This window comes from Bufo bufo, chromosome 2 (assembly GCF_905171765.1).
Source record: "Bufo bufo chromosome 2, aBufBuf1.1, whole genome shotgun sequence".
Lineage (NCBI taxonomy): Eukaryota > Metazoa > Chordata > Amphibia > Anura > Bufonidae > Bufo > Bufo bufo.
In genome coordinates, this window is record NC_053390.1 from 259772372 (window position 1) to 259785622 (window position 13251).

Genomic DNA, 13251 nt, shown 5'->3' on the forward strand with positions numbered 1-13251 from the left:
AAGAATGTAAAAATGTGAATTCCTTGTGAACTAGTTGCAACAATTGGAATAATCCCTTCCTTTTATGTTTTATTTGTCATTTTTCCTTTTATATTGGGCAGTTGATAGTCTTTGATTATCTTCTGATTGCCTTGAACATTGTTCAGAGTTTCCGGCAAAATGTGATGCAGATGAAAAGTAATGGAGTTTGTGAAGTAATGAGGAGTGGGAAAGAAAGATGAAAGAAATCTGAAATCAGCGATACTAATATATTAACTCTCAGAGGAGCAAAGGAATATTAAAGAATATTGAATGATAGAGAATACCATGTAAGAAAGACCTGTTAAACACTTATTATATAAGTGGAAAGAACTTGTTATTGATGGGTAATTCAGAACACTCAGAAAAGAAAAAAGTGCAAATGAGTAAAGAGATAGTATTAGTGGGTAAAGTATTGTTTTGCAGCCTCGCCATGATGGGCATGATAAAGTGTTATTGTGGTATAGTGGTAAAATACCAACTCCATAAATAACCAGTGCAACAAAAACAAATAACTATTTCAGAAGCTGACACATTCTTCTTTTAAGAATAGTTTAAAAGAAGGACAAAATAAGACCCATCCTATAGGATGTACTATCAACAGTGCACCATAACTTGCACAAGTTCTCATAACATTATGAGACCTTATTGTAGTGCAAGAGTACTCTGGGCCTTTGTGGACATCTGCCCCTATTACTGCTATGCAAAGCTATCAACAGCTTTACTACTCTTTGAAGTTAATTGTAATAATTGTATGATGTTGTTTACACTTATACTGTTTTATACTGTTGAACTGCTTTTTATATGATATATCCTGTTTATTTGCACAATTATTGCACTGTATTTGCACTGAATTGTGGAAAGTATTAATGATTAGCCAGATCACACTAACAGACTTTGGGAATTTCTAGCCTGAGTATTGAAAAGCTTGTCATTTTCCACTGCTTTCATAAGATATGACTATGCAGAGCTGAGTTTCAGAGGGAAAAAACAGACAGAGGGAACTTTTGACTGGTTTAGCTTTGTTAGACTGGTTATGACTGAAAACTGCTTGGTCATTCCCATTGTCTTGTACTGAGGCTTAATAAAAGTCTGTGGCAGCCTTAAACTGTAATGTTGTTTCTATTAGGCTATGATTCTCAGGCTTCACCCCTCCCACTAGAAGGCTCTAAATCAGTTAGAAACAGTATAAAAGTAGAACAGTTAGAGTCCCTAGATGTCTGCAGAGAGACTGACCAGTGTTTAGTAGGAGAGACTCTACCAGACAGCACAACTGATTGGAAGAAGATGCTGAGACATGGACATACTCTACCACAGACCCTGGGTCAAAAGCTCTTTGACCAAGGAGCCAGACAGACCACTAAGCCACATAAGAAAAAAAGGTCTGCTAGCTCAGGCCTTCCCTCAGCATAGAACTTTCTGCTACCAGAGGGAAGACTAGAGAGGTCAGTTCGGTGTAGTGCTTGTATTGTACTTGAGTTCCTTCACTAAAGAAGCACACTGGTTTATTGCAAAGCCTAACTCTCTGGGCCTATTTTCCATTGATGTGCACCACACCATACCATCCCCTTTATACAGCAGAAACACGTAGTGACACCTTAATGGTGTCCTGGGATCCCAGTGTAGCATTGGGGTCACCTCAGACCAGGCCACTGCATTATGAGAAAAACTTTGGCAGGAACAGAAAAGTGATTATTTACTTGCTATAGTAGATGGTTTGAGCCCTATATGCATCTTACAGCATACATTTACATTTTAGAATGTCAGACTATAAAATGCTATTACATACAGAATTTTTCCCCCGGAAATCTGTAGTCAAATGGGACTATTTGAGGAGATTTAACAGGTGGTGCTTTGTCATGAGGCTTTGCTTTATAATTTAGGACAGGGGTGCTCAACCTGTGACCCTCCAGCTGTTGCAAAACTACAACTCCCAGCATGCCCTAATAGCTGTAGGCTATCCAGGCTGGAGGGCCGTAGGTTTGGCATGCCTGATTTAGGAGAACCAGAACCAGAATAAATGAATCACTATCACATTTCAAATTAGCATTTTGTGTGTTGCTTGCAGTCACCATGCTAGCGAGATGTTGCTAGAGTTAAAAGTTTATCCATGCTCGACACATAATCTCAATCTCTAAGGCCCCTTTCACACGGGCGAGTATTCCGCGCGGATGCGATGCGTGAGGTGAACGCATTGCACCCGCACTGAATACCGAACCAGCAGTGATTTTCATACATCACTTGTGCGTTGCATGAAAATCGCAGCATGCTCTATATTCTGCGTTTTTTACGCAACGCAGGCCCCATAGAAGTGAATGGGGTTGCGTGAAAATCGCAAGCATCCGCAAGCAAGTGCGGATGCAGTGCGATTTTCACGCACGGTTGCTAGGAGACGATCGGGATGGATATAACATGGTTATAAGGGAAAATAATAGCATTCTGAATACAGAATGCAAAGTAAAATAGTGCTGGAGGGGTTAAAAAATAAAATAATTTTTTTTAACTCACCTTAGTCCACTTGCTTGCGTAGCCCGGCATCTCCTTGTGTCTTCTTTGTTGAATAGGACCTGTGGTGAGCATTAAATACAGTTACAGGACCTTTGATGACGTCACTCCGGTCATCACATGGTACGTCACATGATCTTTTACCATGGTGATGGATCATGTGATGACCGGAGTGACGTCATCAAAGGTCCTTTACCCAGGTCCTAAAGAAAGAATACAGAAGGAGATGCCGGGCCGCGATCAAGTGGACTAAGGTGAGTTAATTTTTTTTAATTTTTTTTTAACCCCTCCAGCGCTATTTTACTTTGCATTCTGTATTCAGAATACTATTATTTTCCCTTATAACCATGTTATAAGGGAAAATAATACAATCTACAGAACACAGATCCCAAGCCCAAACTTCTGTGAAGAAGTTCGGGTTTGGGTACCAAACATGCGTGATTTTTCTCACGCGAGTGCAAAACGCATTACAGTGTTTTGCACTCGCGCGGAAAAATCGCGGGTGTTCCCGCAACGCACCCGCACATTTTCCCGCAACGCCCGTGTGAAAGAGGCCAAACCGTTTCTCAGTATGCACCTATATTATACATAAAGCTTTGCTTGCTTCATTTCTTAACCTGATGACACATCTGATGACACTTCCTGTTTATGGAGAAGTTATGTTTTACAGCTTACATCAGTGGAATCAAACCTGGAGATACACATGCCACATTGGACATGCCCCAAGATTTTCCTGTCAATGGGAGCTGTGGTAAATCACATGATGATTGCATAGCAACCAGCCACCTTGTCCAATCCCTTTTCCTCATCTGCTGTTCCTGACTCTCTTTGTCCCGTATGTCAGGTTGTTTATTTAAATGGGTGGTGTGGAAAATTTAAATGATTACCAAAAATGCTTGTTTAAAGGAATTTTCTGAGAGTACAATATTGCTGACAAGGCACCCCAGCTGATGGGCCTCAGTGCTCAGACGAGCCCTGCAGCCTCCTCACAGTTTACGAAGCACAGTGCCGTATATTGTATAGTGGCTATGCTTGGTATTGCAGCTCAGGCCCATTCACTTGAATGAGCTGCACATAGGTCATGTGACCAATGAACATGATGCCACTGGACTAGGAAAAGGCCACAGCGCCGTGGCCTCTTCAAACAACTGATTGGTGGGGCTGCTGGCAGTCAGACCCTAACCGATCATGTATTGATGACCTATCCTGAGGACAAGTCATCAATATTGTACTCCTGGAAAGCTTCTTTAACATACAAGCTAGATTTTAACCATAGATTATTTGCTGATGATACTCTACTTTTAAAGATATTCACAACTACTTTTTATAGGTCCAACGCTTGATAATGTGGCACTTGTTGACTACTTCTGTATTACACTACTTTCACACCTGCTGCTGAGTGTTCTTGCAGACAATGCCAGAAATTGGCCAGACAACAACTGTTGAGCGCAGCAGTTTTTGTCTGCCCGATTCTCTGCATATTAGCTGGTAAGTAGGTAGATATCGGCTGGATGCCATTATAGTCAATGGGGTCTGATGGGAACTTGGGAAGGTGCTGGAGTTCTCTACTGCAGATGTGGATCTACTGTAGTCTTAGACTGTAAATTAAAATATATTTTAGCTTTTGTTTTTGTGACGGACGGCCTGGTACCCCAACTGGGTACCTCAGTCACAAAACAGCTTCCCCTCCGCTGGAACCCGAATTATAGTGTCCACAGCCCAAACCTGCCTAATCATTGGACAGACCCAATATATGAGGACAGAACGCTAAACTCCTCAATCATCAGGCAACACCAATGTTGAAGAGTAAATTAAGAACTGACTTTATTGAAGACCAACTCAGTATATATATATAGTTCAAGAAGTCTAAGAACGTAACTCAATCAAACATGAACAGCATGCAAACAGATATCCCCTCCCCAGTGTCTTAATGAAAGAATAGGGAGAGAGGAGACACATGTGATGGGATTATCTCCTGAGTGTATCATAGGGTGATCTACTCCTCTACACCGGAGTCAGCTACTCCTAGAGTCAGCTATCTTAATTACATCACTAACACAATAGAACAAAGGGACAAATGAACTAACACATTCCTTGGGAGTCTCAGTGCAGAGTTAACCCTTTTTGTGTTGCTGGGTTCCCCCCTGCACCTTTAATAGGCAATTGGAACGATATGGCCTATATTTCTCCACACATAAATCAGGGTTAATAGTTCCTTGTAACCCCAAGAGACTGAGGGGGGGTCTCCATAGTTTTGGGTCCATGGTCCATAGGAAGGAGGCTAGCCCTCAGGCCTTTCCAGCAGCCCCAGTGACGGTTCAGTCCATCACAGTTTTGTCAAGTAGCAAAAATTCTACAAATTTCTGCAATACCTCTGATAATGCCATGTTGCTCTATGAAAAATAGATGTACGGATGTAGCAGATGCACATGTACAGAAATTAAGCTGTAATGCAGAACAAATATATTTTTCTGTTCCTAGGCTGCATCTGTCCATCTATACTGAGGTCAAGTAAGAAGGTGTCTAAAATAATCTATTTTTATGTCACATCACCTAGCTGAAGAAAGTTCACTGATGTATCCGCAGCTCAGGTTTCTGGTGCAGGAAATGTTATTAAGAGGAAGATCATACTTTATCATAGTGTCACATTATTTTCTATCTGTAGCATCAAATTCTGCTAGTGTCGTCTACCTCCAGTATGGTGTGAATGTAATTATCACTATTTTAATTGTTCCCTGTGCCAGTGAAAAAAGTTCAAGTCTAATTCCATGATGATATGTTTCTGTAATATGAATGGCATGCAAAAGCCAGCGGTTGTGCTGACCACGTAACTACCATGAGGCATGGGGTGAGGAAGGGCACAGGGATTATCCAAGTTGTATAATGCCCCCCCACCCAACGCGGGTGCCGTACAACCTCTGTGGACGGCCCGGATATATGTTGGGGGGGCATTATAGAACTTGGATAACCCCTTTAAGGGTCCATTCACATGTCCGCAAGTGTTTTGCAGTCCGAAAATCGCGGATCCGCAAAACACGGACACTGGCCATGTGCGTTCCACATTTTGCGGACTGCACATGGCCGGCACTTTAATATAAATGCCTTTTCTTGTCCGTGTCTGCGGACAAGAATAGGACATAATACAAAAAACAATATGGCTGCACATCGTTATATATACAGACAATAGAGCTAAGAAATGGGGGTCATTCTTGATAAAAGTGGTACAATACCGACTATAAATAAGTAATGGAAGCTCTTAGCGCACATACGTGTCGAACCCATCTACCAGGCATCAAGGTGGCTTCCGCAGATGGGTCCCTAACACTAAATATACTGCCTCACTTTAGACTTACTTAAGCCTACAATATTCAGGGCAGTGTAGGAACCAGCTACAAACGTACTCTGCTCAGAAGTCCCAGGTAGATGGGCATGTTCAGTCTAAAAGAGGTGCTACCCTCAATATATGCCCTGCCCTGAATATTGTAGGCTTAAGTAAGTCCAAAGTGAGGGACCCATCTGCGGAAGCCACCTTGACGCCTGGTAGATGGGCCCGACACGTATGTGCGCTAAGAGCTTCCATTATTCATGTATACTCATTTATAGTCTGTATTGTACCACTTTTATCTAGAATGACCCCCATTTCTTAGCTCTATTGTTTGTATATATAACGGTGTGCAGCCCTTTTGTTTTTTGTATCATGTTTGCTTCATGGATATGCACCTGTGATTCTGAAGGCTCTAGTCTAAATTTTCTTGCAAGAATAGGACATGTTCTATTTTTTATGAAACGGAAGTGCGAATGCGGAACGGAAGTGCGGATGCATTTTGCGGACATGTGAATGGACCCTAACTTCTTTTCCTGCTTTTGAACATAAATTCATGCTAATTAGTCACCACTCTGTGCAAAGAGATTTTACAGCTGTGGTTAAGATCAATGGCAACTGTATAAATTTGTATGCACTGAGCTCCCCCTTGTGGTGGCTGAAAGCAAACTATTTTAAAATATATTGTGTCAGGGGAAGCAGGAGATTTAGAGCTGTAGGTGAGATAGAACAATGCATTCATGCAAGTTCTCTGGTGTAAATACATTGAAAAACATGGGGGGTGACATTTCGTGATCCTTGACACTTTTCAAAGTGGTCTATGTTTAAGAGCTAAAAGTGAGATTAGACCTGGATTATGCCACATTTACTATGTGTGACTTTTGATATCTGTGTCTTCATGTTGCTCCTTTAGAGGAAGCAGTGTGACCTGGGCTCTAATGCCTGAGGAACTCAAAGGTCTCTCAGCCACATGAGAAGACACCAATATGATAACTAGCAGAAGGTTAGCTGGGGCTGTGCTACCAATATGCTATAAATGTGCCATAAAAATATGTAACCCCCCCAAAAAAAATGCAAAGAAAAAAAAATCCAGTGCCTCTGCAGCCTGGCAGGAAGTGACAAATAACTTATCTTCTGGCTCTGATCTCTGTTAACAAAGATCAAAACCAGGAAAGTAATTTGACCCGGCCAACTGTCAATGACTGAATCTTTTTGCCAAATAGACATCCAAATATTAAAGGACATCTGTCAGCAGATTTGTACCTATGAAACTGGCTGACCTGTTAGATGTGCACTTGGCAGCTGAAGGCATCTGTGTTGGTCTCATGTTCATATGTGCCCACATTGCTGAGAAAGATGAAGTTTTAATATATGCAAATGAGCCTCTAGGAGCAATGGGGGCCATGCCATTACACTGAGATGCATTCCTCCCAACTTTTTGGATGGTCAAAAAAAGGACACTTATGGTTCATTGTGTGAAAGATTCATTTTCCCTGCATATTTATACAATTCAATAGTTTGTTTCACACAATAGAGCAAAAATATCTGAATACATAAATTTCAAAAAATTGGGTTAAAGGGAAACTGTCACCAGGATTTTGTGCACAGAGCTGGGGACATGGGCTGCTAGATGGCCGCTAGCACATCCGCAATACCCAGTCCCCACAGCTCTCTGCGCTTTTATTGTGTTAAAAAACAGTTTTGATCAATATGCAAATGAATCTGATATGTGTCCTGTGTCCGGAGATGAGTCCAGCGGAAAGGAGCCCAGCACCGCCCCGCGTCCTCCGAATCTCCTCCTTGCCGGCTGACGTCACAGAGCTGGAGCGCCGAAATCTCGCGATGCGCGAGCTAGCGCATGCGCAGTGTCGGCCTCATGTTCATTCCCTGTGCTGGCATCAGCACAGGGAACGAACTACACATGCGCTAGCTCGCGCATCGCGAGATTTCGTCGCTCCAGCTCTGTGACGTCAGCCAGCAAGGAGGAAATTCGGAGGACGCGGGGCGGTGCTGGGCTCCTTTCCGCTTGACTCATCTCCGGACACAGGACACATATCAGGTTCATTTGCATATTGATCAAAACGTTTTTTTAACACAATAAAAGCGCAGAGAGCTGTGGGGACTGGGTATTGCAGATGTGCTAGCGGCCATCTAGCAGCCCATGTCCCCAGCTCTATGCACAAAATCCTGGTGACAGGTTTCCTTTAAGTAATTGAAATGATATACAAGGCGGGCTCTAATATACAGAGAGGATTCAGACAAAAACTTTCTGGATTAATATTGTAAATGTAATACTGCAAATCTATACCTCAGATCAAAAATAGGGACATTTAAAGGGGTTTTCCCATCTCAGATAATAGTCCTACCTCTGGGACCTGCACCTATCTCAGAAACCCAGCCCGCAAAGTGAAGGAGGGTGTGCCTTGCATGTGTGGCTACCTTCCATTCATTTCTATGGGACCGCCGAAAAGAGCTGAGTGCTGGCTCGGCTATTTCCGTAGGCCCCATAGACTATGTCAAACTCACTCCTTGTCTCATCATTGCATCACATGCCATCGACTGATTGGCTGCAACTAGTGATTTGACACATACCAATGGCTTTCTAACCATGCAGTACTCCCAACACAACTCTTTACTATCATCCAGTACTCTGGGAAAATATATAGATGAAGAAAAACTGGCCCACATATATCATTGGTTTAGGTTAAGGTTGAAACTTGGCACAAATGTGATACATGTAGGCTATGTATAGACACTTGTGGAGATTTATGAAAACTGGTGTAAAGGAAGACTGTCTTAGTTGCCCATAGGAACTAATCAGATTCCACCTTTCATTTTTCAGAGCTCCTCTGGAAAATTAAAGGTGGAATCTGATTGGTTGTTATGGGCAACTCAGACAATTTTCCTTTACACCAGTTTTGATAAATCTCCCTGACATTTTGTGTTATAATTTTGATGTTCCCCATAAAAATTGTTGTTGTATAGAATTTGCATTGCCTGAAGAGAGCCTAGTTTCTATTTACATGGATCCATATTCATTCATACACATTTTCTAAATGATGGATTAGATTTTCATCTATGCAATTTGTCATAAACACATGGACATTTGCTTATAGGTCTAACAGTCAAATTATTTGTGCTAAGACAATTGCCATGACAGCAATGGTTTTCCATACCGTAGAGGAACCCAAATGAGGCCCAAAAAAAAGGGACCTAGCTGGGCCCTGTTTGTCCTGAACTGTGTGGAACATCCCTAGATTTTCTCAAGCCATAATCACAACATTGGCAAACAAATGAGGGGCAAAGGGATAAGGGGTGAAGCTGCTCTTCTTTTCTAACATGGATCTTCAGAGGGCCTTCAGGTAAAGTGGAGTATACACCACTTCATAACAGAAATGGATCTACTGATCTGCCTCAGTACCTCAAATATTCTAGAGATTCTGTGTAATGGGCAAATAATGAGTTATTGGGGTTATCCTACGGCAAACATTTATCACCTACAGATAAGATCATAAATATGTAATTGCTGGGGGTCTGACTCCTTTGGGAATGACCACATGGCGTGATAGTGTCACGGTTGCGAAGTGGCCATGCTGTGGTCGAGTACCGGGTGGCTGTACGAGCATAGCGGGCTCAAATTAAACTAATGAAGACCACATTGCTGAAGTCGGACTGCATTGTTAACGACCACGTGGCACCTTCAATGCTTTTTGGCCATTACCAATGCAAACCAACTAAACATTGCAGCCTTTATCAGTTTAAATAGAGCAAACTGTGCCCCTTTAGCCATGCAACCGTGACACAACCAGGTCCCAAACCACCTGGAGACATTTGAACGGAGAGGTGGTCATACATGTACCCCATTCAAAGTCTATGGGACTGATGGAGGCAGCTGAGTACAGTGATCTCCATTGGTTGAACTTGATGGACATGTCTTTTTTCAACCGTATTAACTATGTAACCATGAATCAACATTTCTATAAATGATAATAGTTTTTCCACCTTTTTCACATTTCCTCTTGCACATATTCTACATAAATTAGTTGCTTCCAATATATACCAGGCATACATGTTTACCCAAAAAATGGAGACGATAGCAGTTGTACTTATATACTTTTTCTATCTCCCTCACTGTACTTTTACTCTTTACTTCTATCTTGGGCTCACTAATGTCACATAGTGGGGTGGCTATATTTATAAAGTGAGTCAACAAGCATGAAGTAGAACACAGTATACTCTGCTAAATTATCACTCTGCTTCACCTGTCATTAAAAATGATAATGTTAATACTAATAATAATGATGCATGAAGCTGCATAAGTAGCAATGCATATCAGAAAACTCAAGCATTTTGGGTAAAGTTGTGAAATGATATTTATGTGACCGCATACTGGTAATGACAGAAATAACTTTTAGTACTTACCATTATAGAAAAGACAAATGCGACGATGTTTATTGGGTAAGCTGGGCAAAAGCAGGAAAATATTGAAAGGATCAGGTAATTCCTGGGCATCGGACCGTTAGGAGATTCATCTTCTGTGTTAGTTTCTGGACTTTCTTCTAAAGCCCTTTTGATTTCTGGATTGCATGGAGTTTGAGACATGGAAAATTCAGTGTTCAGAAATTGGTCTATCCAGAAAAGTTCAGCTGTCCAGTTTGAGGCTGAGGGGCGGCTGTGTAACCCAAGTTAGGAGTTCAAGGAAGAAGTGATCTCATTTCGGCTGATGCCTGATCAGCAAAGGAGCAGCAGCCAGGCTATAAGTGCAAGAAGTCAGGGACATGCACATAGGTGTGAGTGAAATGTAGTTTAGGCCAGTTAGGTTGAACCATCAGAGATACATGAGATTAACATCATTATATTAAAATCTATTATATTCTGTGTCATTATAGCTGTATCTGTGCTTACACAGTTATATTGGATGTTAGGAGTTATATCAATAGGAGATAATAGTGACAATAGCTGAATGAAGACTGTGATTTAAAGGCTATGCACACCTTTGGAGGCAATTTTTGTTTATGATTATGCATTTTACTCATTTTTGGCTAAACATCATATTTTCAATTGGCCTTTATAAAAAATATTGAGCCATTCTATCACAAAGGGTTAACTGTTTTTCTTACTGTGTGACTGGCACTTTTTACTTTCACTTTGTGGGGTCATCTAATAAACCTTATTTAAGCTACAGTCTAAGGCTACTTTCACACCTGCGTTAGGTGCGGATCCGTCTTGTATCTGCACAGACGGATCTGCACCGATAATGCAAACGCTTGTATCTGTTCAGAACGGATCCGTTTGCATTACCATTACCATGTTCATGATAATTCAAACGGATCTTGACTTACACTGAAAGTCAATGGGAGGCGGATCCGTTTTCAATTGCACCATATTGTGTCAGTGAAAACGGATCCGTCCCTATTGACTTACATTGTAAGTCAGGACGGATCCGTTTGGCTCCGCATCGTCAGGCGGACATCAAAACGCTGCAAGCAGCGTTTTGGTGTCCGCCTCCAGAGCAGAATGGAGACTGAACGGAAGCAAACTGATGCATTCTGAACGGATCCTTATCCATTCAGAATGCATTGGGGCTAAACTGATCCATTTTGGGCCGCTTGTGAGAGCTCTGAAACGGATATCGCGAACGGACCCAGAAACGCCAGTGTGAAAGTAGCCTTATGCGTAAGATAAGAACTGAGCTATAATGAGTGTTTATAATATCAGAGAGCAGAGATAATCCAGAGGCTGCTACTAGAGCATCTCAACTCTGTACAGAAAAAAGGGTTCCATATTTTTAATAAAGACCAATAGAAAAAATGATGTTTAGCTCAAAATGAGTAAGATTCAATAATAAAAAAAAGTCTGTCTTATGCCCCCATAACAATCTCAACCACAGTGCTGTCATAAGACTACCAGTTACAGTTCCCCACAATAGTATCCACCTATAAACCCTCATAACAGTGGAAGCCACAAGGCTTCCATAACAGTGCAAGCCAAATGCCCCCAAAACAGTGACAAGGTAATCGTAATTGGGTCTGCCACACAGCCTACAAAGAAGTGCCCGTCACAGCACCAACATGATTGTGTCGAGGACAGGGCCCACTCAATGATGCTAGTCAGCACTACCATAACACTGTTGGTCACAGGGTGCATGTACCAGTGTAAGAAACACAGCACCAGAAACATAGCCAGCAACATTGCCCTCTCAAGTGCCAGCTATATTGCTCTCCATGACACTGCCAGCCACATTGCCTTCATATCATTGCAACCACACTGTTCTCTACATTGCCAGTCAAATTGTCCTCCTAATCACTGCCAGCCACATTGTCCTCCATATCACTGCCAGGCACTTTGCCCCCATATCAGTGCCAACCACAGTGTCAATAACTTTCCCAACAGTCACTTTCTCACTATGGTAGTCAGTGTACTTTTTAAAGCACCAGTCATGGCCTTAATGGCGATAATTAACCAGTCACACAACCTGGGAGCAGAACAATGCTCTCAGTATATACAGCTCACGTAGCGTGTAACAGGATGCACCAGAATGAAATCTGGTGGGCTGGGTTGATCTATGTTTCTGATGCTGCTGCAAAAATTAGCTGCTTTTTTCCACTCATACTGGCTGAACAGTTTGGCAAGACCAGTGTCGATCCTAATGGTGCCCAGGGCACATGCCCTACTTTCCCTCCTGGCTATGCCCTTGCTCATATTACCGCTTGAGATAGATCTTTCCCACATAAACAGTCCAAAATAGTGACAGCACACTCGGTATTCACTTCTCAATAGTCCTAGCTGGTTTATTCACCAGGAGTGTCTGTGCAACATTTGGGCTCGCATCTGAGCCTTTATCCAACAATCACTGCAACATAAAAGTGACACAGTGACAGGAATATAACTTCAACCAATTAATTAATTACATTATAATAGGGAAAATTCTTCTTCTAAAGTCTCATCCAAAGGTACACAACACAATAAAGTTATTTTTGCAGCTGAACTTCTGCTATTTTACATGGTATAAATAGCTATTATAACCTTATATAGGTACATAGTTATAAAGATTGAAAAAAAGACAGAGGTTTATCAAGTTCAACCTCTCGATGAACTATACAAAATTAATTGTTAGATGACTGATAACCATCAATATGTCTATATTTGTGCTTTTGCATACACATTGTACCTGATACATTATATAACAAATTGTTATACAATTTTTTTTATATTTTACAAAATATCTTTTTGTCATCTGTGCACCATCATTCAGTGTTTTAGAATGCATCTAGTTGATTCTTCTATGTCTAGGCTTCTGAACTCTGGTATCTGAAAGGCTTCTGGTCTGAGGCCCCTACACACAAAATTGTGTTTTTTATTATGCAGTGTGTAGTTTACAATAAAGATTAATATTTTTTTATATT

The 13251-nt window shown here is 41.5% G+C and overlaps 1 protein-coding gene across 1 annotated transcript in view; it reads right to left on the reverse strand.

The window, feature by feature from the left end:
* The window catches only part of TMEM233 (transmembrane protein 233), an 86259-nt gene extending 75702 nt beyond the window's left edge, over positions 1-10557 (reverse strand). Inside the window, exon 1 of the mRNA XM_040420252.1 lies at positions 10268-10557. Coding sequence (XP_040276186.1) covers positions 10268-10447 — 180 coding nt within the window. The 5' untranslated portion in view covers positions 10448-10557. The remainder of the gene's footprint in view (positions 1-10267) is intronic.
* Between the last annotated feature and the right edge of the window lie 2694 nt (positions 10558-13251).